Source organism: Eucalyptus grandis, chromosome 11, assembly GCF_016545825.1.
Source record: "Eucalyptus grandis isolate ANBG69807.140 chromosome 11, ASM1654582v1, whole genome shotgun sequence".
NCBI classification, from domain to species: Eukaryota; Viridiplantae; Streptophyta; class Magnoliopsida; order Myrtales; family Myrtaceae; genus Eucalyptus; species Eucalyptus grandis.
The window spans coordinates 42363452-42391042 of record NC_052622.1 but is presented as its reverse complement, the minus strand read 5'-3'; the positions used below and the strand labels follow the sequence as shown (position 1 = coordinate 42391042).

Genomic DNA, 27591 nt, shown 5'->3' with positions numbered 1-27591 from the left:
ACAATACATTTACTCCAATTTGGTATAGTGTGACACATTTACCCAAAATATTTTTTATAATACCAAAAATCTTAAACTTGTATCCGCGTGACAAATTTACTCCAAAAATTTGGTGTTTTATAGAAAATTTACAATTTTTGGTGTCACAAAAAAAAATGAGATGAATGTGTTATAAAAATATAAGTTTAGGTTTTTGGTGTTATAGAAAAAAAAATTAAGGTAAATGTGTCACAATTAATAAAGTTTGAGGTTTTTTTTTTATGGCTTTTTTCTCAAATAATAACGAGAACATCACTACCAATCTGACATGGCAGGGTTTGGAACGAAGCGGGTCGGCCTCATCTGTGCGTCTGGCTATGCCGGCCATGCTCGGGGAACTAAACTAAACAAGTCGCATGAATTCAACTTGGTTACATCAATGACCATTTCTTTGGCCATTCCTTCCGGTCATCCCTTACCTCACTTCACCTTTTTATTATAAAGGGCGGGTAGCTCCTCTCGACAAGCTCTCTCCCTCTCTCTCTCTCTCTCTCTCCTCTCTCTAGGTTCTTGCTGGTTTGCTGCTTCGCACAGGCCGATTCCATGCTGAAAGAAGGATTTGAAGTGGTGAATAGGGATCTCGAGATGACGCCGTCCCTTGAGCTGTGGGACTCCAGCGGGTTCTCCGACCCAGCCTCAGCCCGGTGCGCCGGCTCCGAGCGGAACGAGCTCTCCGACTGGGTGGAACAAGTCACCAGGCAGCTCATTGACGACTTGCCCGAGACGCCCGGTGGGGGCGCCGACTCAGAGATGGCGTCGGAGGATTGCATTCCGTCGATCCTCAACGACTTGAGGCCGAGGAAGGCTCTGAGGTGGAATGTCATCCATCACCACCTCGAGGGCAACAGCGACTCGGTTCATTGGGGCAATGAAGCAAGCCCGAGCGAGAGCAACGGCCTTGGCCTGCTGACGCTCCTCCTTGAGTGTGCCGTGGCTATTTCTGTGGACAACTTGGGCGAGGCGCATAGAATGTTGCTCGAGCTGACCCAAATGGCCTCGCCCTACGGGCCGTCGTGCGCCGAGAGAATCGTCGCCTACTTCGCCAAGGCGATGTCGAGCCGGGTCATCAACTCGTGGCTCGGCATTTGCTTGCCCCTCGTCGACTACAGGAGCGTCAACTCCGCGTTCCAGGTCTTCAACACCGTCTCGCCCTTCGTCAAGTTCGCCCACTTCACCTCCAACCAGGCCATCCTCGAAGCCTTCCACCGCCGCGACCGAGTCCACATTGTTGACCTTGACATAATGCAAGGCCTGCAGTGGCCGGCCCTCTTCCACATCCTGGCCACGCGCATCGAGGGGCCTCCGCACGTGCGGCTGACTGGCATGGGCGCCTCAATGGAGCTTCTCGTCGAGACGGGAAGGCAGCTCACGAACTTCGCCAAGCGGCTCGGGATGTCCTTCGAGTTCCACCCGGTTGTGAGGAAATCCGGGGAGATCGCCGACCTCCCGTACGCAGTGCAGCTCCGGCAGGGCGAGACGCTGGCCGTGCACTGGCTCCAGCATTCCCTCTACGACGCGACAGGGCCTGACTGGAAGACGATGAGGCTACTTGAGGAGCTGGCCCCGCGCGTGATCACGCTGGTGGAGCAGGACGTCTTGCACGGCGGCTCCTTCCTGGACCGCTTCGTTGGGTCGCTCCACTACTACTCGACCCTCTTTGACTCGCTCGGCGCCTGCCTGCCGTCCGACGACCCAAGCCGGCACCAGGTCGAGCACGGGCTCCTGCACCGGGAGATCAACAACATACTGGCGATCGGTGGGCCGGGGCGGAGCGGGGAGGACAAGTTCCGGAGCTGGAGGAGCGAGCTGCTGGGGAGGAGCGGGAGCTTCATGCAGGTCCCCATGAGCGCCAACTCGATGGCTCAGGCGCAGCTGATTCTAAACATGTTCCCTCCTGTTCAGGGCTACAGCCTCGTGCAAGGGGATGGAACGCTGAGGCTCGGTTGGAAGGACACGAGCTTGTACACTGCCTCTGCTTGGACGTCGATTGCTCATCATCACAGATAGATGCAAACCCTAGGGTTGAAAAATTCTTAACTCTTTGATCATCGTGATACATACTTTTGGATATCAAGATTACTATAATTAGGAAGTGTTTTTGATTTTGTGATCTCCCTCTTCTTCTTCTTCTTCCCTCTGACCATGGGTGTGTTGGCATTTGGAGTGCCTTAATTATTTATGTTGGAGTTGAGAGTTTGAAAGGTTGGTTTAGACTAATCGGTAGAAAACAAATGATAATCCACCCCATCCACCCCTAATTGCAATATTACCAATGTGCTGCGTGTGCCTTAACCTTCAAGACACATTTCCTAAGAAAAATATAATTAACCCCTGCTCCGTGAGCAAAAGCCAGAGTGAATTAAGAGTATGTGTTTCACGGAAAATCAATTGAAGATGATTTCCTTATTGATAATAATGCTACAATGAAAATATTTGTCATCGATTCATTTTTGGAATCGATATGAACTATCATATTTTTAAATAATTAATTTTTCGTGAAATAAATGCACCATAGTAGGAAAAAAAAACACCTAAGAATATGAATATTATGGTAAATATTTTTCTAAAAATGATCGTCTTTATCACTTATAAAAATGAAAACCAAACAATATTTTCATCGATTACATGTATATTTGAATTAAATTATTGTTGATTATAAAAATATTTTTAATTGACTAATTATTCAAGCAATGCAAAAGATCACTTTCACAAAGTATTTTCCAAATTATTCATTTTTCGCCAAAACGAATGAACTCATGATATTGATTTTCCTTCTTACTCTCTTTAGAAATAAATCATCTTTAATATAAATTGGTATAACATCTTAAGCTCAAGTTTTACAAGGATGTTGCATAAATGTAGTTTCCTTGAACACTTTTGGGTTGATCATTCTCGGTATGGTATCATAACCAAATTACACTTCCTAATGCCATAAATGAAAAAAAGAGTGTTAAAGCATCTCAAATGTATAAAAACTAACTTAATCATTATTAGGACAATTACTTTATTGATGTAAAAGAAAAAAAAACACACGTTCATCATTGGATGAGCAGTATGTGTCTAATGAATTGGTTTTAGAATTGGGTTCTTCTATGTATCAATCATCCGACAGTAGATGCGTAAATCATTCTTTAACTAACGCTGAACCTACCAAAAATTCCAACTTTATACAAATTTAGTCTGTCTTTATTTTAATATACCAAGTTTTTTTTTTTTTTTTTTGGTCCGTTGGACTTTCTAGCAATTGGGCTTAGAATCATATTAGCTATTTTCACTAGAACTCATGTTCTCTGTCATTTGGCAAGATTACACCTGATGAATGAATCCAATATAACCTCCATTGTTTATCAAATTCTTGTACTCTTTAGCATTTCTCTTCAAATGGTACTAGACCAACCAATTTCATTTTTCTTTCCATTTATACCCCTTCACTTAACGATTTTCCTCTACTTAATCTCTCTCGTCAAATGTTTACTTGCTTCTCTGCGAATCAGCGGAGACCGTCTGGGCGCTTAAAATAATCATATCAATCAATCATATCATATGCTGGCACTGGCTCGTATCTGGCTAAGTCAAGTCCAATATAACTCTAAACGAAAGGACGCGTTACTCATTCTCGCGAGCGTTTAGACAACGCCAAGCCAACTTGAACATGGTTGGCTGCACGGGAGAGAGAACGCCGATCCGCCACGTGGCTGCTCCTCCATCGGCAGCCCTTTCTAGCATCTGCATGTTCTTCTTTGTCATGTCATCCTCTGGTTTGAGAATATACCCTCGGGTGCTGATTGTTTTGACGCTTCTTTGCGAATTCCATTAGAAACGAAAAGAGTACAGAACTTACAATTTTTTCTTTAATTTAATTGGTCGCACATTTCATGTCCTTATCTTAAGAAAGGGTCTAGTCGTTCCGGCGTAAGATCTAAATTATATAATTATAACTCTTATTTAGCATTAATTAATGTGTATCGCAAAACGTAACTAATCCGCTAATCAAAATTTTGACGAAGACCCTCTCATACAAAATATATAAAAACAAGGTCGAAACTTTCTCTGATTTTTTACTTGTTAATTTATACTCTCACATCATGGCATATCAAAATCATTGACAATAAGGAAGACCGATGGAGATGTATTTATATGACATCCGCATGTCACAATCCTAAAGGAAATAATTTAGATGAAGTATATTTATACTCCAAAAAAGAATTAACAAGGTTTTGATTCAAACATACAATAGTTAATTGACGAGTAAGATGGCATGTTGCACCACGTCATGATCTTAAAGAAAATAATTTTGATGAAATTTATTATATTTCTAAAAAGAATTAACAAGGTTCCTATTCAAATATACAAAAATTAATCGTTGTGTAAGATGGCATGTTGGCGTGTGCACGCATATGCAAAAATAGATTGGGCCAGCGAAAACGTAGCAAATTCTGTAGAGCATTTTGAGTTGTTTTGCTTCCCCTAGAATCGCGATCGGCTTCTAATCGAGGTGTCCTAACAAACCCTACTTTCGCATGCCAATGGTAGTTGTGCTAAAACCAAGTGCTTCCCTCAAATTAGCAAATTGCCATTGTCTAAGTTCTTCCCTTCTTCTTCTCAACGCCCCCCTCAACCACATAATTTCTCTGCAAAAAAAAAAAAAAAAAAGGAAAAGGAAAACACCGGAATTTCAACTCTCTCTCTCTCTCACGTCCCTTTGCCTTTTCTAGTTACTGTGCCATAACTCCGATGGATTCATCAGGTTTCTGCATAACCTGATCAAGAAAATTATACACTGTCTTGATGCGCTTGCTTTGCATTGGTTGAGCCTCTTTATTCTCCCTTTTCTCTTCAGCGCTTAGGCATCTGCGGATGGATCGTGTCGATGCTTTGATGCAGTAATCTAATCATCCCTTTCGAGCCAGATATCAGTTTCTTCGTTGCTTGTTATTGATCTTGTACAGCTTTGGAGTCGTGTCCCATGGCAACCAAAATGAAGGGCCTCTTGAAAGGCCTGAGGTACATCTCCCAAATATTCGGTACCTCTCTCTCTCTCTCTCTCTCTCCATGGAAAATTTATTAGGTAGGCTCGTCGGTAGATGGATACGATCGCGGTTTACAATGTGAAGTCAGATGTGTTTTTCGTGATCTTTTTTGGATTTTCTGGGAGGTAATGGATGTCGTGGTGTACGTTATAGATTGTGTTGGATTGAGGAAGCTAAATTTGATTAGTGATGAATGTGCAGAGAATGAGAAGGAGCAGGAAATGGAGATAGGGTTTCCCACAGATGTAAAGCATGTGGCTCACATAGGATGGGATGGTCCCTCTGTTACTTCTCCCGGCTGGGTATTCTTCTTCATCATCTTCATCTTCATCTTCATCTTCATATTCATCTTCTTCTTCTTCTTATGCTACTCCACAAGCGATCGGGTGGACGGATGACTCTGTCTATCTTAGATAATCCAAAACCTTCTCCAGCAAAAGATGGATGAAATTAGACCTTGGCCAACTGAAGTTTTGTTCCGCGCCTCTGGTTCAGACATTGTGACCGAGATCTTTCTTCGTCACCTTTGGTCAGGAATTAAGGCCATGGATTTTTCTTTCATTGCCGCTTTGGTCCAAACCTAAGGCGGCGAAATCTTGTGTCGCTCTCAGGCGAGGAAAGTAAATCCTGTCGCCTTAGGGTACTATTTTCCATTGTGTTTTTGCCCGTGACGTTGTAGTCCGCGTTAAGGAGAATGAGTATAGTCCATATGATAATCAATAGAAAGCGTAAGAAGGCCACCAATTTGAGACTCCGTGCACTTGAATGTGCAGATGAACGAGTTCAGAACAGCGCCGGGCGTTTCTTCAGCTCCTTTGGGTGTCCCTGGAGATACGAATGGCGACGGTTCCGTCCGGTCGGTAGGTTCTGAAGGTATGACAATTTTACATTCGATCATCTCTGCTCAAGATGTCAATTCCATGCTTGTAGCAGACTCAAAACTTTTATAATGCGAGTCGATAGTAGGGACATTACCTACATCACTTTTGCAATGTGCTTCTCATCTGGTTAATTCTTGATTTTTAGCTTTAAGCTTGTTCAGAGGCTGACTTATTTACCTCGGCTTCCAGACTCGAGCCGACGGGGGACCCAAACCCCGACCTTTCCGAGCTCCCCAGCCCGGGACTTGCCCGAACTTCCCAAATCATCGAGACGGCACTCGACCGGCATCCCGACGGATTCCCCCACCAAATCTAGATCGGACAAATCGTCGAGAGGGTCCAGGCGGGCCTCGAAAGGCTCTCCTGCCAGAGACCCGTCCGACCCCGTGCGGAAGCTCCAGGACTCGAGCCCCGGAGCCGGGTCCGAGTCCCCGAGGAAGAGCAAGTTGCCCGACATCCCGAAGAAGTCCAGGAGAAAGAAGTCCAAAGAGTCCTCCTCCGTGGGCGGGTCCTCCAGGTCGTCGACGAGGTCGAAAGCCCAGGCCCAAGCCGAGGCCGAACCTCCGACCTACGGCGCTCCCTTCTCGGATCCCGGCTCCGGGACCGTGTCCATGTTCAAAAACATGGATCTCCACCGGACCTCGGATTTGGGGTCTTCTAGAGAGGGGGGCGACAAGGAAACTTAGAGAGTTCTAAAGTCTAATTGGTAGAGGCTAATTTTGGTCGAATTCAATTTTTTTTTTCTCATTTCATATTTCTGTTCTCGAGATTAATTGGTGAGCTGTAAAGCCTCTTTTCAATTTTACCTCCGGGATGAAACAAATAATCAAACATTAATTTCTTATCGCGCCTTTGCCATCGATTCCTGATAGGACGTGACAAAGCAAATTGAACGGGATAGAGACTGACTGAGAGAAAACCCGAACCCGACACGGCACGACGCGAGCCTGATCGGACCGACTTTTAAATGGATAATCGGGCCATTTTGAAGCCTGGCCCATCTGGGCCCATGTTGAGGCCCATGTTTGACTTCTGTTGTAGTCAACGTCACGACATTCGTTCCTCTCTCTCTCTTTCCCTTTCCCTTTCTCTCTCTCTCTCTCTTCCAGCTCGCTTTCTTCACCTTCGTCTGCTTCTGCGCACTCGCTGAAACTAGGGTTTTGGAATGATGTGAAGTTCGCGGATTGTCCAGCAAACACGTGGAGCGGGTCGGTCGGTGGTGAGAGGCGGGCGGGAGATGAGCCGGCCGTCGGTGCACCCGGTGGAGGCGCCACCGTTGACGAACGGGGGGGCTCAGAACTACGGGCCGAGGGTCAGGATGAAGGACGTCCAAGGGATGCCGGGGACTCGTGGCGGGCTCGTGCTCCGGCTCTGCCAGTTGGCGTTCGCCGCGATCTCGCTCTGCGTCATGGCCACCACCGGCGACTTCCCTTCCGTCACGGCGTTCCGGTAATAATTCGCCGTCATCGTTTTCACGAGACGATCTTCCGATTGGCTTTGAAAAGTGAAAATAAAAATAAAAATAAAAATAAAAATAAAAAAACTTGGAGCGGCGAGGTCGATTGATGTGCGATCTCAATTTAGGTTGTATGTCTTGATTCGTCGCCTCAATGGGGGGTTTTGGCCGATCGGGGTTTATGAATGAGTGTCGGAAGCTTAGGCGTTTAGGTCGAATTAGGAGTGGAATATGGTTTGAATTGTTGGACATTGTAGAGCTGAGCGTAAGACTCTGAACGATGAGAGTGAAATTGTGATGTGGAAGATGCTTCGGATCGAGCAACTTAACATGCCTCGAGCAGTAGCTTATGCAGAATTTTGTATTTTCCTTTTGTTAGAATTTGTCTGAGTATTGGGTGGAGCTAATGCTGGTGGTGGAAAGATGGATGATCGGTGATAGCATTAGAGGTTTATTTTTTTATTTTTTTATTTTTTTAATGGGCGAAATCGTATCAGAAGTTGAGTGAGCAGAGAAAGAAGAGACTTCTATGTGATTTGACCTGCCTTGGGGTGGGAGTCTGTTTAGCTTCTTTGTTAGGACATTGTGTGTGCTCATTGGCTGGAGCCTGGAGCTAAATTTTTCTAGTGAAAGAATTCATAAATGGTGATTGCATCGGAATTTTTTTTTTTTTTTTGGGTAAGGTCGATTGCATTGGAATTTTTTATGAGTAAAGTTCCGCATATGCGTGAGGCACAAAGCTTTGTGCTCAGTTTGCTTTCTTGTGAGCTTATTCTTTTCTTTTGGGTTCTTATCAGTGGTTGCAAAGCTGGTCTTCTACTTCTGTCTAAGTCCGTTTGTTAGAATTTGTGGGTCCTATCCAAAGCCTTTATTTTTGCCCTATTCAGTGCTTTGATTGGATTCATTTTTTATGTGAAGATTTACTGCCAAACGACCTGTAGATTAGCGTTTTCAAATATGTTTGGCGGTGTTGGGTAAACTGTAATGTGGTTAGATTAGTTAGTGGAGTCATGAGCACAGCCACGATAGAACAAAATGCAGTCTGCTCTGGTGGAGGGCATGCTGAGAAGACAACATTGTCAAACTGTTTTGTAAGTGGGAACGAACCGAGACACATTTTAAATTAGTAACTATGAGAATATGATAAGTTCTACATCTCAACTTCTTGAAGACATAATTAGATAGCAAATGAAGTTAATGCAGATGCTTCCTGATCTCTACTTTATCAGCTACCTGGTTGCGGCTGTTAGCTTGCAATGTTTGTGGAGCATGTCGATGGCACTTGTTGATATATATGCTCTCTTGGTGAAGCGAAGCTTTCGTAACTGCAGAGTTGTTAGCCTGTTCACCATTGGCGATGGGGTAAGAGAGATGCATCCCTGGCCCATTACAAGTACAGCATCCAATAGGTTGTCATGGTATTGTTATGGAAATTGTGGGTTAAAAATAGTTCTTCAAAAAAGTTGCATGAACCTACAAAAGAGAATATCTCAATGCCTTAGGGCACTCCACTTGTGAGTGCAATTTTTAATGAACTGCCGGCATTGGTCTTTTTAACCATGGTGGGATTATATGAACTATTGGACTGTATGTGTCGAGTTATTTCCATTTTGAAGTAGACATTTATTTGTTGAACTGGTCCATTTTTCTCCACAGATTACATCGACCCTTACATTTGCTGCTGCCAGTGCATCAGCTGGCATCACAGTCCTTATCGGCAATGATCTTAACCGATGTGCAGTGAATCACTGTGCGAGATTTGAGAGCGCCACAGCAATGGCATTTATCAGTTGGTTCGTGGCATCACCATCCTTTCTCTTCAACTTCTGGTCATTGGCTTCCCAGTAAATATCTGCCAACAGAAAACGTCTTCCGCCAACTTCGCTTCTTTCATCCGAGCCCATATAATTCTCTTTCTTGCGCCATTTATTGGCTTTCTGATTGCTTCTGCTCTGTATATAACAGGAATTTTGCTTTGAGTTTAATGAAGTGTTTGCTTTTGAGATTGCGATACCAATTTCATTCACAGAAATCGGTTGATTTATCCTGCGCGATTTCCTTTCTCTGTCCTTTGGGTTTGCAAGACTGCCCCTTGTTTTGGTACATGTAAGATATACAATCATTTCGGCAGTTGATAGTCGGCAAATTAGTGACGACCTTGAGACGAAATGTTAAGAGGTTACATATTTGAAGTTAATTTGCTGCATCATTTCCCTATGAAGACCTTCCTTTCCATTTGTTTTAGGGTGCGTTTGGGAAAAGTTTTGGGGAAAGTTTTTAGGAAAATGCAAACACCTTTGAGTTAAAGGTGTTTTCCAAAATGCAACCGTGTTTGGTAAATTATATTTTGAAAGTCCTTTGTGAAGCACTTTGAGCAAAATAATGTTTGGAGAATTATATTTACAAAGCATCTTTATGGTAAAAAAAAAAATTATCAAAAGAAAAATTAAAAAAATTGACTGGTAAGGGCGGCGAACTCGGCAAACCTCCGGCGACCTCGGATCGGGCGGCGAGGTCGCATGACGCCGTCGCGACCTCCGGCAACCCCGGATCTGGGGCGGCGAGGCCCGGCGACCCCGGATTTGGGTCATGGCGGCGTCGCGCGACCTCCCGCGACCTTCGATGACCCCGGATCGGGAGGCGACGAGGTCGCGCGACGCCGCCTCAACCTTCGACGACCTAGATTCGGGCGTCGAGGTCGCGGAGGACCTCGCCACCCCGAATCTAGGTCGCGCAACGCCGCCGCGACCCGGATCGGGCGGGAAGGTCCTCCCGCGACCCTACCGCCCCAAATCTAGGTCCCGGCGACCCAGACCTCGTCGAGACCCACCCCCGGCGTCGGTTGTGCCACCCCCGACGACGGCCGTCTGGGCGACGGTTGCCGGCAACTGCCTGCCTTTCGCCAGCGACTGGTTGCGGAAGAAGAAGAAGCTCGCGCGGAAGAAGAAGAAGCTCGTGGAAGAAGATGATAAACACTAAGGGCGAAAACGGACAAATGAAAAATGAATGAGGGTAATTTGGGAAGAATTTTTCTTTTTAATCCTCAAGCTCAGCATTTTCGGTAAGCTGAAAGCCCAAGGCAGCCCTCACCTTGCCTTGGGCTTTCAGCCTTGTGAAAGAACGCATTTGGGGAATGCTAACCCAAAAATGAATGCCAAACGGGCTGGCATTTGCCCAAGGATCTTTAAGCCTCCAAAGGGCTTTGGGAAGTGGTTCCCAAATGGAGCTTTACTCATGTTCATTGGCTTTTCATTATCCGAAAGAAAGTTGCAGGCTAAAGTGCTTGATGATCATCTCCTAAGAAACACCGACGCTCTTCAGAAATCATATCAAACACTCCGACACCTAGTCAATAGGAATTGAAAAATCCAATACATGGTCAACTCTCCCGACAAATTTCAATATGCGAGTTCGTAATTTCAACATGCGAATTTGATATGCACGAGATCAATTTTAAAAATTTTCAATAAATAATGAGTCAAAATATAAATATGTAAAAATATAACAATAATAAAGGAGGACAAAAAGATTTCTTGTTATATTTGATAGTCAAATGTAGATTTTTTTATTTTTCAATTTATTGTTAATGTTAAATTTAATAGTAAAATGTGGATTGTTTTTTTTCCCTAAAGGTTAATGGATTATTGAAATTGAATGTAATTAAATTTGTCAAATTGAAATAATGAATGTTATCAACCAATGATGAATTAATATTTTTAATGTAAATTTATTCTAAATAATTTATTATTATTTATTTATTTGTCAATTTGAACCAAATTAATTTGATTTAAAAATGATAATTTATCATATATATATATATACACACACTTAATATATAATCACCACTAATCGGAGTTTTAATGACCTGTCGGTCCAATATGTATTTTTGCTGAACATATTGGATTTACTCGTAGAAACTAATGAAATAAGGATGCCTTGCGTTCCTGTGAATGTATATTAATGCCCAGTGTTCCAAACTCAATGCATAAGACGAGCTCCACCAGAAGAATGCATTATCTAAATAATGTGATGAATCCTCGAAAAACCATACATTGTCTCAAAAATTCTCTCTCAGGTCACCAAAATGGAGGACGAAATTTTATCATGTAAGATGGATAAAATATTTCCACCCAAATAAAAAAGATGGATGAAATACATGGATGATCAATACGACAAAACAAATATACACGGAGAGCATGAGACTCCTAATGGATTCCGATAAGACAATGGTATAATATTGGGGATGATAGCAGCAACAAGTAAGCTTCTCTCAAAAACCACCGACGTGTGAAACTATATCACTTCAGTGAGTTCATTCTGCTGCCAAGGTCAGCTCGCTCATAAACCGATTGATATCTCTTGGCTACAGATGCATCAACCATCAAATTTCACACCTAGATATCTGTTCTGTTCAACTTAACCTAGTATGGTACCTTCTGTCATTGTTTAACGTCTCTTGATCCGCAGTTCAACTTCTCAACCTCAAGCTCGTGTTTTACCGCTTCCACTTGCTTGAGCAACACCAACTTTTCCTGTAAAAGATTGACTTTGCAAAGTAAAAAAATTATCCCGTGGGCAAAAGCCAAATAACATGGAATTGTGGCATGGAAGTTTTCTTATCCTCAATTAGCTTGCCTCGGTACATCATTACTTTTTCCACATTCAACAAACAATCACTTTCAATTATCCTTCGAGAGCAAAAAGGCATAAAACTGTTATGGCTGCATACAGATCTGAAATCTAGTTGTCGTGAAAACAGAAAAACTCAGGAACTGAATTATCTGCCAATGGGATAATACAGAAATATGACGCCAATTAACATGATAGGCAGAGAGCGTCACCTTTTGCAACATGACCAATTTTGAGTTACTGAGAGCAGAATCTCCTGCCTTGTTCGAAAAAGACTCCTTAAGCTGTCAATAAGAATTCATGGAACCCATGAGACCTGCAGGCTTTTAGTATACTTTGAATAAACTTCTTGGGAAACAGATGCAGAAACACTGCTCAAGCTTCAGGATGTAATCGTAAAATTGTATACTGAGAGTGGATTTCCTTTTTCTTTTTTGATGCAACACATACCGACTACCATAAGATAAGCAAGTAACACATAACTACTCCTTTTTCACAGTGCAGGTTTGGGTAGAATAGAATTTTATCCGCATCTCATTGGGCTTGTGCTACGTGTCTAGGTTGCTTTAGAGAAAAACATAAATTATCCAAACAACAATATATGCTTCATTCAATAATGTAGGCAGTTCTAGGCACCGCTGCGTTGTCGTACAAAGAAGAACATGAAGTTTGGAACAAGAAGAATGTAATAAGGTCTAATAATGAATTAGTGGCGTCCCATGGACCGATACTCATTAAGAGGATTGAAAAGTTTTAAGGGAGCTAATTATGTGCAAAAGCTCAGTAAATGGCAGAGAGCTATCGAGGTCCTTTCCCCAGCATATCATAATCTATAGTGCGGGAATGATTCATCCCTTTATTAGAATATGTCTGAACATTAACGAGCGCTCAAAGACTTGACTGCAGGAGTCGATGCAAACCTCTATGTGAAGAAGTATCATTAGAGGTCGGATGTGTAACAGAGGACGCAGAAGAGATATGAAGAAAGCATGCGCTGTTTAGCACATTCTTGATGCTAAATGGAAAGGTAAGCAAGAAGGAGCCTACCTCTCTAAGTTCCGCTTTGCACCTGTTCGCCCTCTCTAGTTCTTCATCGTACATCCGCCTCCATTCTGCGGACTCATCCATCGCTTCCCGGTGTGCAAGATCAAACTCTTTTCTAGAGAGAGTCAACCAAAGCAGAAATTATATCAACGTCGCCTGTCAGTCTCAGTTATCTCGATGGAATCTAACAAAGAAACAGAAAACCAGAACTAATCCAAGAAAGGATCGTAGAAACAATTCGAATCCATAGAATTCCCCAACCAAATCTAACTCTACGGCGACATTGCATTACTGCAGATCGCGAAAAGATACCATTTTTCCAACATGTCGTGGTCTACCAATTCACAACGGAAACTCTGAAGACCATAAATGACGCAAGGAACGGAAGACGATAAACAATATCATCTTAGAACAAAGCTAAAAATTTGGGGCTTTTCCTCTTTGTGATTTTTAACAGGAAGAAGACAAACGATACGTCAATGTAGCAATTCCGATGCATCGTTCCGATTAAAACCAAATTCGATGGCCACTTGCGATTATCGCAATGGCCGCCGAAGGAGTCGAACTGGGATAAACAAATGCGAATGCCATCCCTCTTACCAACCGCGAGTTCCATCGGAATTAACGGATTCGTTCGATCGAGAAGGAGCTCGTACGGAATGAAGCAGAAAGTTCGAGATCGAGAGAGAGAGAGAGAGAGAACCTGAGGAGTTCAGCGTCGCCGGCGGAGAAGGAGTAGTCGATGGTCCAAAGCCTAAGGTACACGGCCACTCCAAGCGCCAGGGCCACCGCCAATCCCAGCACCACCGGCCTCCTCGCCATCTCTCTCTCTCTCTCTCTCTATCGAATCGTCGTCAAAGCTCAAAGCCTCGACGCGCCGCCACCGACCGACGTGGGGTTGGAGCGAAACGGAGGCATCGGACGAGCTCCGGCTGCACTTTGCAGTTGCAGGGTCAAGGAGTGGTTGCGGACCCAAGGAATTTTTTTTTCCTTTTTTCTTTTTGTCGAAACTGACCTAAGACTTGAAAAAGGCAAAAACAAAATTGAAATTACATTTTCCATAGAATTAATATAACAAACAATCTCAAATTTGAATAAGTGCTCTCATGATCCTTTACTAGATGAGAGGAGTTCGAATCCTAAGTGCGACGTTGAGGTGGTGGGTCCTCTGCTAACGTTGTCCCAGGATTTACTCCTGTTACCTCGGGCCGTCGGGCTGTTCGTATTGGTACAGTACACGGGGTTCCATGAGTCATCAAAAAAAATCTCAAATTGATATATGTACAATAAATTTATCTAAAATTAATTTTTTGATCATCAAAAACTCTAAACTAATATATTTATGATAAATTAATTTAATGCCACGAAAAATTACAAATTAATATACTTTCTACAAACAAAGAGTAAAATTTCAAATCGGTATACTCATCAACCGCCATGTGTCATTTAACTTATTAATTTAACAGAAATTAGCAGAGAATAAATTTACCGCATATAAATCAATTTAATATTTTTTGTGGTTAAAAAATTAATTTTAAGATAAATTTGTTGACATACTAATGTAAAGTTTTTTATGGTATTAATCATTTTTTTTTGTACCTCTTGTTCTTTCTTTTATTTTCAATTGAGTACCTAGCTCACTATGAGTTTTCCCTAGATAATTTAGTTTGTTGATCTCGACATTCGAAAAATTTGTCTCTTTCTTTTCTCCACGGCGTTTTTCATTATTTTTCTCCATCTTTTTATCTTTTTTGTTCCTACTCCTCTTTTGCTTTCACTACTGAATCCCCGGAGATGCAACTTCCAATCTTCCGGCGACCTTGATGCTCAACTCCCACGGCCCTTGCATGGCCAACGAGCTCAAAGTGGCTAATCTTTGGTTGCTTCAAGAGGCGTACCAGATCTAGAGGGGATGGCCCTTCCATGGCCATCGCGCTTGATGTCGTGGTCGAGATCTTGGTGGTCATGGATGAACCATGGAGTGTAAAGGAGCTGAAGCGCCCATGATTTTGTTCTAAGGCAAATTATCACCATAGTTAAAAAATAATTATAGTTTCAAGTGTTACATGAGAAAGAGTTAATGTAGATAGTTTTGATCATTCAATTTATTCGATGACTCGATATCATTTTAAGATGATACATCAAAAGTAACGAGGGATACTCGGACCGTGTCGGTGCTATATCAACATTTTTTATCAAGTAAACTTCACGAAAATGTTCACGTCAAGTCAAATCTCGAGAAAGTCACATGCACGGTTAAGATAAGAGCACCGAAATTGGAAATTATACGTGTCAACACACTTTGAAAAGCTGAGCGGTAATGCGTTTGGAGAAAGTCACTTTGGCAGTCTTCTTAGACCATAGTACCTATCGCATCTCAAGAAAGAGACTACCAGCCGGCAGGAATTTCTGGACTCTGTACGTCCGACCGAGCCAAGGACAGCAGAGAAATAATGTGTTCTACTCCAAGAGAACTTCTGGTCGAAGAATTAGATGGCTAGCAGCTTTCCGCCACCTACCCAACACACTCCTTCGCGATCACAACCACCGTCCCCGCCTCCTCCTCTTCACTCCTGTTCTTTCTTTTCCCGTTCTTCTTTCGCTTTCACTTTCCTTCTTCCCTCTATGTTGCTTCCATTTTTCATTTTAGATGGAAACAAATTAGAAGAAGAAGGAAGAAAGAAGAGCCTGTTGAATATAAGGACTCGAGATCGCGAATAAACAAGGGGCATGGAAAAAGATATGAGTGGTCATAACTTCAGTATTACATCTGAAAGAGTTCGCCTCTGGCTGACAGCACAGCACCAAAAGAGCGACTCATATTGCCATACAAAAATACTGTGGGTGGATGTAAAAGACGAAGTCGATTAATGAGCTTAGTCTGCAAGCCCTACGGTCTTCCAAATGGCATCTCTCACCCTGCTCAGATCCCTGCCTTTCAGCGTCCTCCCAATCCCTTCATGCACCGACAGCGACGCCCCTCTCCTCCTCGCCAGGTACTCGTGAGGCGGAACCCTACTGTCTCGGTCGTCCTCGCCCTCTTCGTCGTCGCTCTCAACTCTCCCTCCACCGTTGCCGCGGTCCCGTATCATGTTAATCTTCGACCAATCCGGTATGTTGACAGGTAATGATGATGCCACTACCAGAGGGGGCTTCAGGTCGGACGGAATGTCGGTCCTTCTGGGTGGTCTTCTCGATGCGCGGGAACCGGGCATGGTCGCTCTGCTGTCGTGGCTCGTTTCAGACGAGGGGACTCGAGAGACGACGACATCGCTCCAGACATCGGCCTCCTCGAACTCGAATTGCGTATCGTCGTCGTCACAAGCGCTTGAGTAGGCAGCGGTGCGATCGGAGGGCGGGCAGATGTAAGTGGGTCTTGAGCGAGAAGTCCTTCTGGAGGCAGCCATCGTTGGTGACCAGTTGCTTTCACCTTCCTCCTATGATATTGTGCGCTGCTCGGCGTGCTTGCGTTGCCCTTTTATAATGCACGAATGGATAAGCTCGCTCGCGCTCTCTCGACCGAAATGGACAGCATGAGAAGCACTTGCTGAAGCCTGAACAGTGAGGCCAGTGGGTCGATCCTTGCCCAGAATACAAAACATTATCTTGTTTCGATTCGAGAGTGCGTTGGCTAAGAACGGGTGGTCGCGGCACACGTGGTCGGTCTCGATAGGGACAAAACGCACACGAGGGTCCAATCTCAATCGCCTATTACCATTTTAGGCAGGGGACACGTGTCGTGGGGGCTGCTCCTCCTGTCGAGAAAATCCTTATCTCGTCTTTCCAGCTTCAACGTGTTGACGTGGAAGGAACATCCCAAAATTCTGCTGAGCCTGTAGTAAAGGCCAGTGAACCCCTACGGGTGGCAAACGTATCCCAATCTCGAATCACGAGTGAGTTGAACTCTGCATCAGCCAATTCGGGAGATCTTCATGATGTTTCATGGAATTTAAAAATAATCAAATATCTGCTATTGATTTGTAAAAGCCAAACACACCAAGATAAAGTGGACACCTATGACAATCTTTTAGATGACCCATATAGAAACTCGACATATTTAAAAAAGTTCGATCTATATATATCGATAAGAATGGCACGACACAAATGCATTAGGAGAAAACCCCTAAGGTTGTGTTTGGCAACTATGACAAAATTCATGATAAAATAAAATTTATCCTATCATGTATTTAATGCTTTCTTAAGATAGGATAAAAAGGGGGATATAATGGGGATATAAACTAAATAAAATTATCTCATGGAGGAGGTGTGGTAAATGTTGATAGAATTTCTAACGACCATAAGTGGAAAGTTATTTTTCTCAAATGATAGATTTTTTAATTTAAAAAAAATTATAATCATATCTCAATATAAATAATATTTTAATTTTATTATAAGAAATTTAAAATAACAAAAACTAAAAATTTATTTATTTTTATTAAATCTTATTTTTATTTATATATTCGAACTTAATGAAATTTCATAAAATAATTTCAATATATAAATATAAATATATATTTATACTTATTATAAATTGTAGGTATATCAGTACAATGTAATATTTAATTATTTATACTATTTAAGTTAAAATATAAATAATATTACAATGTACTATTTAATTAAAAATTTAGTTATTTATATATTCTCGAATGATACATATTTTAACTTTAAAAAATTAAAATAATATCTCAATATAAATAATATTTGAATTATAATATAAGAAATTCAAAATAACGAAAAAATAAAAATTTAGTTATTTTAATTTAATCTTATTTTTATTTTTATATATTCAAATGTAATTATATTTTATAAAATTAGTTCAAATATAGATATAAATATATTTATATTTATTATATATTTTAGGCATTTTAGTATTTTGGTTTTATTAGTACAATCTAATGTTTGATAAAATTTTATTAGAGAATGATGGGAGGGGAAGAAAAAATAAAAAAAAGATATTAATTAACAAAAGAAAGGAAAATAAAATAAAGTAAGTAAGAGTGTTTCGATAGATTTTTACCATCTCTGTTTGTAAAAATTTGTGTTCAATTTTACTAATGTAATTCATACCAAACAATGTATATGATATTATATGAATATATTCGACTTTATTACTATAATCATCAAATGGTGGATATGATATATCAAGATCCCTTAGATTTAGTATCTTATCCTATCAAGTCATATCTTAATTAGAAATCCGGACGACCAAATGTTGCCTAATTTAATACGATATGACTTCATTCAAAATGACGCGTTTTCATTCCGTATTAGTTGAAAAACCGCTTTGTGGTTGCACTGAAATTATTTCGGAATGTTTAGGAAGCCACGAATTGTCAGCCCCTCCACGAAAGCCCAAAAATCGGGCCGTCAAAACATATCCGTCAAGAGAAGCCATAAGGCCGACAATTCAAGGGCTGAAGATGGGCCGGTCCATTTTCGTCTTTGTCGGCCCATCATGAGCCCACGATCCCAGTTCGGCCCAAAATCAACTCAGCCGAGGACAAGCATGTCATTTCCCGCTCCACGCGAAAACCCTAGCGAGTATATATCTCTCCCAGAAGCAAGCTGCTCTCTTCCCTCCCGCTGAGCGCCTCCTCGACTGACCTGCCTCTGCAGAAACCCTAATCCCGACCGTCGCCGCCGAACCAGCCACCAGCCATGCCGCCGAAGTTCGATCCCTCCCAGGTCGTCGACGTCTACGTCCGGGTCACCGGAGGCGAGGTCGGAGCGGCCAGTTCCCTGGCCCCGAAGATCGGGCCCCTGGGTCTCTCCCCCAAGAAGATCGGTGAGGACATCGCCAAGGAGACCGCCAAGGACTGGAAGGGCCTCCGCGTGACGGTGAAGCTCACGGTGCAGAACCGGCAGGCCAAGGTCTCCGTCGTGCCCTCCGCGGCGGCGCTCGTCATCAAGGCGCTCAAGGAGCCGGAGCGCGACCGGAAGAAGACCAAGAACATCAAGCACAACGGCAACATCTCCCTCGACGACGTGATCGAGATCGCCAGGGTCATGAGTCCGCGGTCCATGGCCAAGAACCTGAGCGGGACCGTGAAGGAGATCCTCGGCACGTGCGTCTCTGTCGGGTGCACCGTCGACGGCAAGGACCCCAAGGACTTGCAGGAGGAGATCTCGGACGGCGATGTCGAGGTTCCCGAGAACTAAGGTGCCGGGGAGAGAGAGAGAGAGAGAGAGACGTAGAGAAGGTTCATTTTTGGCTTTGTTATGTTCAATGACGGTTTCAACTGTGCCTTCTGAGGTCATCTTTAGTTTCCATAATGAATCTTATTGTGGTTTTTTTGCTTATAATGTTGGTGACATTGATTATGGTAAGGGATCTTGGGACATTGAGCCTTTTAGGTTGTTTGATGATTTATTTCTCAATGCAATAGAATGTTTCATGTTTAACGGGGTTGTTTCGGCTTGATTGGTGCTGTCTCTGTTTATGGAGTTGAGAAAGATGTTGGTGATTAGACCGTTGCGAGTGGTCCTGCTCTCATAGTCAGACTAGCTATTTGATGGCAATGGCTGTGTGTTTTCTAATTTAATTGGGTTCGGTGTAGTTAGAAGGGAGGTAAGTGATGGATTGCTGATAAACTTCAAGATTTCAGATTTAAACTTTTAGAACCTCGAGAAAGCCAATGTCTTGCTAGGATCGGCTGTTGCCGGAATGCCTTGTTAGGGAGGGCAATTGGGTTGATTCGGTGATCGACATGGTTCTGTATTTTTCTTTCGTGGAGGAAAGTTGTGGTAGTTCTTGTTGGGTTCAATTGCGTGGATTTGAGAGTGTGCTGTAATTATATAATGTATCTGTTTATGTTCGTTTGTTGACAGTCTGGTCCGCATTGATGCGAAAGACGTGTACCATTGATATTAGCACTCACACCATGAATGACATAAGGTTATTCAAGCAGTCAAATTAGGTTAGAGTTTGAGATAAACGTGAAGTTAATGCTTTGAGCACGTCTATTCTGTTTGTCAGTGATTGTCAGAAGTTTAATGCTCGGGGTGAGCTTATATAATTCATGACTATGAGGGAAAGTAATGCCAAGAAGGATTAACTCTTGATTTTGCACATGGGCCTGGGACTCTGCTTTTGTTTAATTATGTACGTGGAATCGTACTTGTCCGAAATTTCTCTCCTGAATCATATGCTAGTTGATGAGAGACTATGGCATGGTGTATGTCTTGGAGAGTTATGCCATTTCTGATCGGTTAATGTTTCAAGAATACTTGAGATCCTTGGGACGTGTGGTTAGTTCTTAGTTAAGCTCTTCTGCAAATTTAATCTCTCTGAGCTAGTTTCTACCGTCTCAGCTATTCGTTTGAAGACTGCTCATAAAGTTTGTAACTGTTACAAACTTTATCAAGAGAATGACCTGAGGTTAGTGATGGCATCTAGATAAAGTCTTTTAAGCGTTTGGCTGTTCATATAAATCCATGGTTTCCGCTAATGGCTTGTGCTTTATGCTGTGCCTTTGCAATTTGTGGAATTCCTTATATTATCTGATGATTTGATATTTTATGTTTAAGAGAGAATGATCGCACAACCTTACTTCCATCCGCGTCTTCAAGTGCGAAGAAATTCATCTTTTAGTGTCTCTTCTATTGTTGGAAAGACCCGTTTCTCACCCTAAAGGTTTGGAACATCTACTTCCGTGCCCTGAGCTTGTTTCGCCATGAAATCTGTTTTGGAATGAACCCTGACATCGTCGTAAAATCCGTTGCTTAGGCTTACGGTCTAGTCTCGTCCCAGAAGAGTATAGGAACGGATTTGTGATATCGAGCATTGGGAACTTATGAACACCCTTCACCGTGCAGACTGAAGCTGTCTCGTTACAAGCTGACAACTTCAGAACTCCTTAACATTGGGAACACCTGAGGAGGAAAAGAAAGATGACCGAAGCTGTCAATTTACAAATGTTACAGGACTAACATTATATTGGAACACAGCCAAAAGAGAAAACCCGCGGTGGGGATGGGTGGGTGGGGTGGGGAGGGTTGTTGCGGAAAGCATGCTACTCAATCGTCTCCGACACTTTGGCTGGCTTCCACTGCAAAATCCCCTCTTTGTTGATCGCTTGATGAGCAGTCTCCGGCCCACTGAAATTGTTGTTCGATAGGTTGAGATGGCTCGGGCCATGTTGGAGCAGATATACGCTGAGGAATTTTCCCCGATATTTGATTCTTCGAGAGGTCAAGAGACCAAGCGATCTTATGTTACCAATCCTCTGTGGGATTTTTCCTGTGAGAAGGGTGCTTTATAAACTCAACCCTTGCAATATAAGGAGCGAGGTAAGCTCTCTAGGTTTTCTCCAGTCAAATCTATTCCTAAAGACATTCGGGATATGCAAAATTTCACATCGACAATAGAAATAGTTACTGGGCTTTATCCTCGAGGAATAGACCAAACCTTAAAAGGCCCTTTTTGGGGACAAAGGACGGTGGTCGGCACAAAGAAAACGATACCTCGTGGGAAATGGGCTACATCACATGTTTTTCACTTGTTGAATTTGGAGATATGTATCAATTGCCAACGTCAAAAGCATGCTTGGTATTGGAAAAAAAAAGTTTTGTGAAGGTCGTTCCTTCCAATACTTTAATATCTTGAATATCAATGTTGTAAACTTTAGACCTCCTTAGGTTCATACTTTTTCTTCTTGACTGATTATTTACTTTGCGACATGTGGCCAATGCGTTTTCCACTAAACTCCTTTTTTACTCCATAATTTTCGTAAAGTCATCCATCGCGTTCATGTAATTAACGAACGGCGACCATGTCATTTTCTATATTTGTAAGGCATAATTCAGGCACGACACATGTCGAATAACCAACCGTCCATCCCATCCTCAAAACTATCTCTCTTGACTTCGGCAATTTCTGCCACTTGGGTGGAAACGCGCGCTCCCCCTTTTCCAATGAAAACGAAATCCCAACGCTCATTTATTTTCGTCGAAGGCATTATGTAATTCAACTCCCTCTCTTTCATCAATTATTATCATCCATAAAAAAATCATCCATCCCTTTCCTCCCCAATATCTCCGGGCGCGTTCCTCCTACGTGTCTCGCATCCAAAAGGCACCGTCGCTGAACGCTCGCTCGGTCGTCCACCTGGCCCTTTGCCCATCCATTCAATCGAATAGCTCCTTTGATATTATTGGCACGACCATTTCCTCTTCTTGCCTATATAAAGCCCATCTCCACTTCGAATACCCCTCAAGTCCGAAGTACCCTTCGATCGAGCAAGTCTTTTGAAAGGCCAAAAACCCGAGAAAGAAAAGCTCTCCAGGTCGCTCTTCTTCCTTTGGGAGTTCGGAGGAGGAGAGCAACTTTGGTTTTCGCATCCCCTTAGCTTCCTACTTTCCTGAAGATTTGTATATCGCCAGGAGTCGGATCAAGCCAAGAAAAAAATGGCTGTGGAGATGAGGAATCTCGAGTCCTGGATGGAGGTGGCCCCCAAGCCCGTCATCTGCCCGCGCAAGCCTTCCAACTCGCCCGCGCTCGAGACGATACCGGAGGAGCACGCCGAGGAGTCGGACGATGACTCGTGACTCTCGACTCGGCTCCTCGCTCTCTCCCGCTCTCTCCCCTCCTACTATGGTGTGGCGTAGAGATGAAAAATGGAGGGAGATAGACAGCCATGTGTGTTTTGGGGGGTGCATCCTTGCGGAAGGAATGTATCTTTCTACGAGAGTCAGCTTGTAAACTTTGTACATTAGAAATTGTGAAGCTCCAATCTGAAAAAAAAAATGAATTAATAAAAGAGTTAGTGGAATTTTTGGCTACGGGTTTCGAGCGTTCGCGTTTCTAATTTTGTAGACCTTTTGATTCGTGACCGCCATCTCGTAAATTTTGGCTTGTCGTGTGTTTTGTGTACTTACGAAAGTGGGGATCCTTTCGATTATTTAAGGGGCAAATTGAATTAGAGGATCGAAAGGTTCTTAATTAAAGTGGTAAAATTTCGATTGCGGCAGCCCAAACTTTGCTTTTCTTCCCCATTCAGCCCATCTCCTCCCCAATTCAAATACTCGTCCACCGCCCTCCTTTGCTTTGGCCGCCGTCAACCAAGTCGGTCGCACACGACACGACCAATAAGTCGGACAATAAAATTTCTCAAAAGTTTAAGAGCATTTTGATCATTTCGGTCCGTCGATGGGCTATCGTGTTGAATAGGTGAATAAAGCATATAGGAAAAAAAATTGTTGGCAAGTGGAATATTTCAGCTTATAATCTGTCATTTACTTTGTACGAGGTCACAATTTAAAATTCACTGTATCCCTTACATTCATTTACCAAAGGGTTCACAATGAGCCATGAATTTGACTCGAACGAGAGATGCACGATGGCACGTGGGACTCCTATTACAATACCCAAAAGAGGATTTCCATGACAATTTGCCTCTTCCGTTCTTTCAATCTATAAGGTAAATTCATACGCTAGTTATTTATATATTTATTTATTCCGTTAATTACAGGCTAATTTTTAGTATATGGTATTATCTGTATTATTGCCTTAAAAAAGCTTAAAAAATAAGAACCAACCAATTTTGTCAAAGACCATTTTCCATGAAGAAACACGAGCATACTCCTAGTAAGACAAGAAATAGGGCCTGCAAAAAATAACTTCTTTCATATGTCCAGATTTTAAAAAAATAAAATAAAAGAAAAAAGTGAAAGAGACCGAAATTCACATTTTACTTATACATCACGTGTTCCTTTTATTTTTTATTTTTTGTGTCCGAAATTATTTATCACATGTTCACGACTTTGTTAGTAAGCAAAAAAACGTATGGTAATAAAATTACAGATTTATATATATATATATAGGGAGTGACAAATTTTCCAGAAAATGTCGCGTGTTAAATTCTGTATAAATGGAATCCACCGATCGTCCTAACCACCACCAACCAACCAACTGACGCTGCTGTCGGGGTAGGACGTTCCTAAATCTTCTCATCTTCCTCTCCATCACCAAAACGATCAAATTACACACAAAACATCACCAGGTCAGTCTCCGATATTCTAGTTCTCCGAAGCAACTCGGTGATGTTAGCAGCGGCGAAGCAAAGCAAAGGCATGAGTTCATGGATGGAGGTTGCGCCGCCTCTTCTCCTCGCGCCGTTCCCTCCTCCTCGCTGTCCAGGATTGGAGACGATCGCAGAAGAAGAGGAGGAAGAATGCGATCCCAAAGCTGAAGAGCTCAAGACAAGACCGTAGCAGCGGCGGCGGCGGTGGCCAACTTCTGGGACTTGTAATCGGAAGTTGCTTTCGGGGAGAGGGGTTCGGGATAAGTGTAGATTGCTAGTGCCAAGTTTGATCTCCGCTCGTGTGAAGATTTGTGTGAATTACTCCTTTTGGTAATGGCCAAATGCTGGATTTGCTTGATTAAATGTTGTGATGTGAATTAATTTCGCTCGATTTTAGTGGGTTTTTCAATCAGTCAAATGAAGTTCGATCTTGGTTTTTTCTTTTTTTGGGTCTAAAGTTCGATCTTGATTATCTAATGCATTAAGCTGCCATTTGTTTAATGATTACTTCCCTATGGAAGTACACCTAATTTCGGAGGATATTCTCGATTTGTTGTGCGATAATTACATACCATCCAACATCAAATCAACATGTCGTCCGAGTATGGATCTCATTTAGATCAAAAGTGTATTAGTTGCATCTAAGGTAATTTATTTCATTATCGAAACCAAAGTGAAATGTAGGAGTTTAAATAAACGGATCTAATTGTCGGGCCGTCAGTTCACAATGTCCACTATGAAGTTCCAATGATATGGAAGTCAAAATTGAGGCAAGAGACAGACCTAAGATTGGGTTTCAAGAAAAGATTCTCCATTTTGTTTTTCTGAAAGAAGAAAAGAAAAATATTTTAAAATATTTAGGTTTTAATATTGTAAAATCATATATATAGTATTTTTTTTTCAAAATTCTTTAAACGGATAAATAACCTAAAGCAAATTCAGATAGGGGTTCGAAGTGAGCAAATCCATCTTAAAAAATGGCTTGAGCTCACTGGCCAATTAAAATTTCGTCGGTGGTGAGCATTTGTTTTTTCTGGTGGCCGGAATAGAATTATTATTGTTCAAAATTAAATCTGAATAAAGATTTAGAAAACAAAATTAAAGAAGTCAAAAAAAAGGAAAAGAAAAGAAATTCAAATCAGTCGCCGATCTTACTTTGCCAGTGACGAGCTTCATCTTCAGATCCAGCTGCTTCTCCAGCAAGTCATGCGGGTGCCGCCTAGTTGATCGCTAATTCGTGCTCAAGTGACCATGGTTTCTTTGACCTTGAGCTCTAGACTAAAGCCTCGATTCGTGTCCTTGAGTGTCTTAATCTAGCGGCCGTGGACGGGAGTTCAAAGCTCGGGCCACCATGGCCAGGAGCTCGAAGCTCACGTGGCCATTGCCACTAGTTTGAGGCTGAGCTCAAAACTCGACCGGCCAAGGCTACTCCAAGCTCCGAGTTCAAGGTTGAGCTCCATGGCCAAAGCAGCCATGAGCTTCAGGCTTTGGGCTTGAGCTCTAGCCATGGCGGATGCAAAAGTAATTGAGAAAAGCAACGGTGGAATAGAGAAGATTGAGGGACGGAGAAGAAGTAGGCGTTGGAGAGAGAGGGAGAGAGGAAAAAGTAACCGGCAGCGGGGAGATGAGAGATAAAGAGACTCCCACATCCTGTAAGAAGCAAGACAAAAGTCTGAGAGTGAGTGTAGAGTATGAATAGAGTAGGACTGACAAAAAAAAAAAAAAGGTGGGCTCGAGGCAGCGTTTGTCAATATACTAATATTTTGCTGAACTGGTGCCACTTGGGTATCCATTATTTTCTCGGTCGATCCATTTCTAGGGATCGAACTTCTCATCCGAGAGGGAACCGAGACCTAGCATCACCTTGAGGGCGTCAATATGAGTGCAGCTACTTCGATTTTGGAGCTCAAATCAAGAAGATCCCATGGAGTTCATAGAAAATTTTGCTGGTAATTGAAGATACCCATTGTTTGCAGCAACAGATTAAATTTTTCGAGTTCATGTCCATTTTCAAGTCTATTTGAAATTCTTTATTAAAAATTATAAAAGAGACATTTCTTTTTTGGTACTTGACTGTCGCGACCGCTTTTTCGGGGTTTAACCACCTAGGGTTTTGGCTAATGGATTGTTAAGCCTAAACTTAACTCGGGCTCTCCCAAGCCCATATCAATTCGCGACTTAGATTTAAATTCTTAACATGCAAATGGAGTTTATCTAGGAGTCGCCACTACTCTATTTTTTTGGTGGGTCGATTAGAAACCCAAGTAAAGTAACGGGAGTTTTACTTTACTTCTACGAACCAAAGACTATGGGTACGGGGACTTGGTTACACTAGATCTCTCTAATGCCCTTTCGGTACCATTCTTTTATTTTCAAAAATGTTTGACAAGTAGCTTGAATTGATTTTAAATCTATTTCCTAACATGTGAGGTGATCATGCGGATGCACAAACCATCGATTTAACATCCAAGGAAAGCAATGAATAAATTGCAGGAACTTACCTCAAAGTAACGAAAGCATCCGCAATGTTAAATCAGAATTTACATCGACAATCCTAAATATGATTTCTAATTAACAAGCAATTTCTTCTTTTTTTTTCACTTAGGCTCCGTTCGTTTCGCATGAAAATAACTTTCAGGAAAATATTTTCCGGATTTTCCGGTGTTCGGTGGGCGGAAAATCACGGTCAACGGAAAACATTTTCCGTTAACCGGAAAATTTACATGCAAAGCTGTGGAAAATGTTTTCCACTTGAAAAGTGGAAAACATTTTCCACAACTTCCCTTCTTCTTCTTTTTTTTTTCTTTCTTTCCTTTTTATTTTTCTTCCTTTAGCTTGGACGGTGGCCGGCCACGGCAGCGCCGGCGACGGCGACGGCGACCGGCCGCGGTCGCGAGCCAGCTCGAGCTCCGCCCGGCCGGCGAGGCTCCGCCTAGCCCGATCTATGGAAGGCCAGCTCGCCCAAGCTCGGCGAGCTCGAGCCTCACCAGATCGGGCGAGGCGGAGCCTCGCCGGCTTGGGGCGGAGCTCGGCCTCACCGGATCCGGCGAGTCGGGCGGGGCTCGGGCTCGCCCGAGCTCGCCAGAGGTTCTGGCGAGCCGCGAGCTCGCCGGATCTAGCGGCGGAGCTCGGGCTCCCGATCAGCCCGAGCTCCGCCGCTAGATCCGGCGAGCTCGGGCGAGGCCCGAGCCCCGCCCACCACCGGATCTCGCGACCGGACCTTGGTCGGCCGGATCTAGCGACCAGATCTTGGTCGGCTCACCATCTTCGGGCGTGCGGCGGAGGAACGAGGAACGAGGAACGAGGAGGAAGAAGGAGGAGCGGTGGCGGAGGAAGGAGGAGTGAGGAACGAGGAGGAAGAAGGAGGAGCGGCGGTGGAGGAAGGAGGAAGAAGGAGGAGCGGCGGCGGAAGAAGGAGGAAGGAAGAGGAAGAAGGAGGAGGAAGGAGGAAGGAGAAGGCAAAGAAAAGGAAAAAAAAAAAAAAAAAAAAT

The 27591-nt window shown here is 43.0% G+C and overlaps 6 protein-coding genes across 7 annotated transcripts; 4 read left to right on the top strand and 2 right to left on the bottom strand.

Annotated features, from left to right (window-relative positions):
* Positions 1 to 521: 521 nt before the first annotated feature.
* LOC104426564 (protein SCARECROW-like) lies at positions 522 to 2205 on the top strand. The gene has a single exon (XM_010039667.3). The coding sequence runs from the start codon at positions 583 to 585 to the stop codon at positions 2044 to 2046; it is 1464 nt and encodes a 487-aa protein (XP_010037969.2). The 5' UTR covers positions 522 to 582; the 3' UTR covers positions 2047 to 2205.
* Positions 2206 to 4731: 2526 nt separating this feature from the next.
* Positions 4732 to 6642, top strand: LOC104427921 (CRIB domain-containing protein RIC7). The gene is made up of 4 exons (XM_010040929.3): positions 4732 to 5063; positions 5271 to 5371; positions 5843 to 5942; positions 6140 to 6642. The coding sequence occupies exons 1-4, from the start codon at positions 5006 to 5008 to the stop codon at positions 6634 to 6636; spliced, it is 756 nt and encodes a 251-aa protein (XP_010039231.2). The 5' UTR covers positions 4732 to 5005; the 3' UTR covers positions 6637 to 6642.
* A 386-nt stretch (positions 6643 to 7028) lies between these two features.
* On the top strand, positions 7029 to 9450 carry LOC104426562 (CASP-like protein 5A2). 2 transcript variants are annotated; one of them, XM_010039665.3, is made up of 3 exons: positions 7029 to 7399; positions 8723 to 8768; positions 9063 to 9450. In XM_010039665.3, the coding sequence occupies exons 1-3, from the start codon at positions 7188 to 7190 to the stop codon at positions 9252 to 9254; spliced, it is 450 nt and encodes a 149-aa protein (XP_010037967.2). In that variant the 5' UTR covers positions 7029 to 7187; the 3' UTR covers positions 9255 to 9450. The 2 variants fall into 2 exon arrangements, with proteins under 2 accessions (XP_010037967.2, XP_010037966.2); XM_010039664.3 differs by having other exon boundaries at positions 7030 to 7399; positions 8636 to 8768.
* Positions 9451 to 11409: 1959 nt separating this feature from the next.
* Positions 11410 to 14046, bottom strand: LOC104426560. The gene is made up of 4 exons (XM_010039663.3): positions 13783 to 14046; positions 13083 to 13194; positions 12248 to 12319; positions 11410 to 11938 (listed from the first exon to the last, which is right to left on the bottom strand). The coding sequence occupies exons 1-4, from the start codon at positions 13899 to 13901 to the stop codon at positions 11846 to 11848; spliced, it is 396 nt and encodes a 131-aa protein (XP_010037965.2). The 5' UTR covers positions 13902 to 14046; the 3' UTR covers positions 11410 to 11845.
* A 1754-nt stretch (positions 14047 to 15800) lies between these two features.
* Positions 15801 to 16601, bottom strand: LOC104426559. Its single transcript, XM_010039661.3, has one exon. The coding sequence runs from the start codon at positions 16484 to 16486 to the stop codon at positions 15956 to 15958; it is 531 nt and encodes a 176-aa protein (XP_010037963.2). The 5' UTR covers positions 16487 to 16601; the 3' UTR covers positions 15801 to 15955.
* A 2039-nt stretch (positions 16602 to 18640) lies between these two features.
* Positions 18641 to 19481, top strand: LOC104426558 (60S ribosomal protein L12-1). The gene has a single exon (XM_010039660.3). It carries the CDS (start codon positions 18738 to 18740, stop codon positions 19236 to 19238), a length of 501 nt encoding a protein of 166 aa, XP_010037962.1. The 5' UTR covers positions 18641 to 18737; the 3' UTR covers positions 19239 to 19481.
* Positions 19482 to 27591: the final 8110 nt, after the last annotated feature.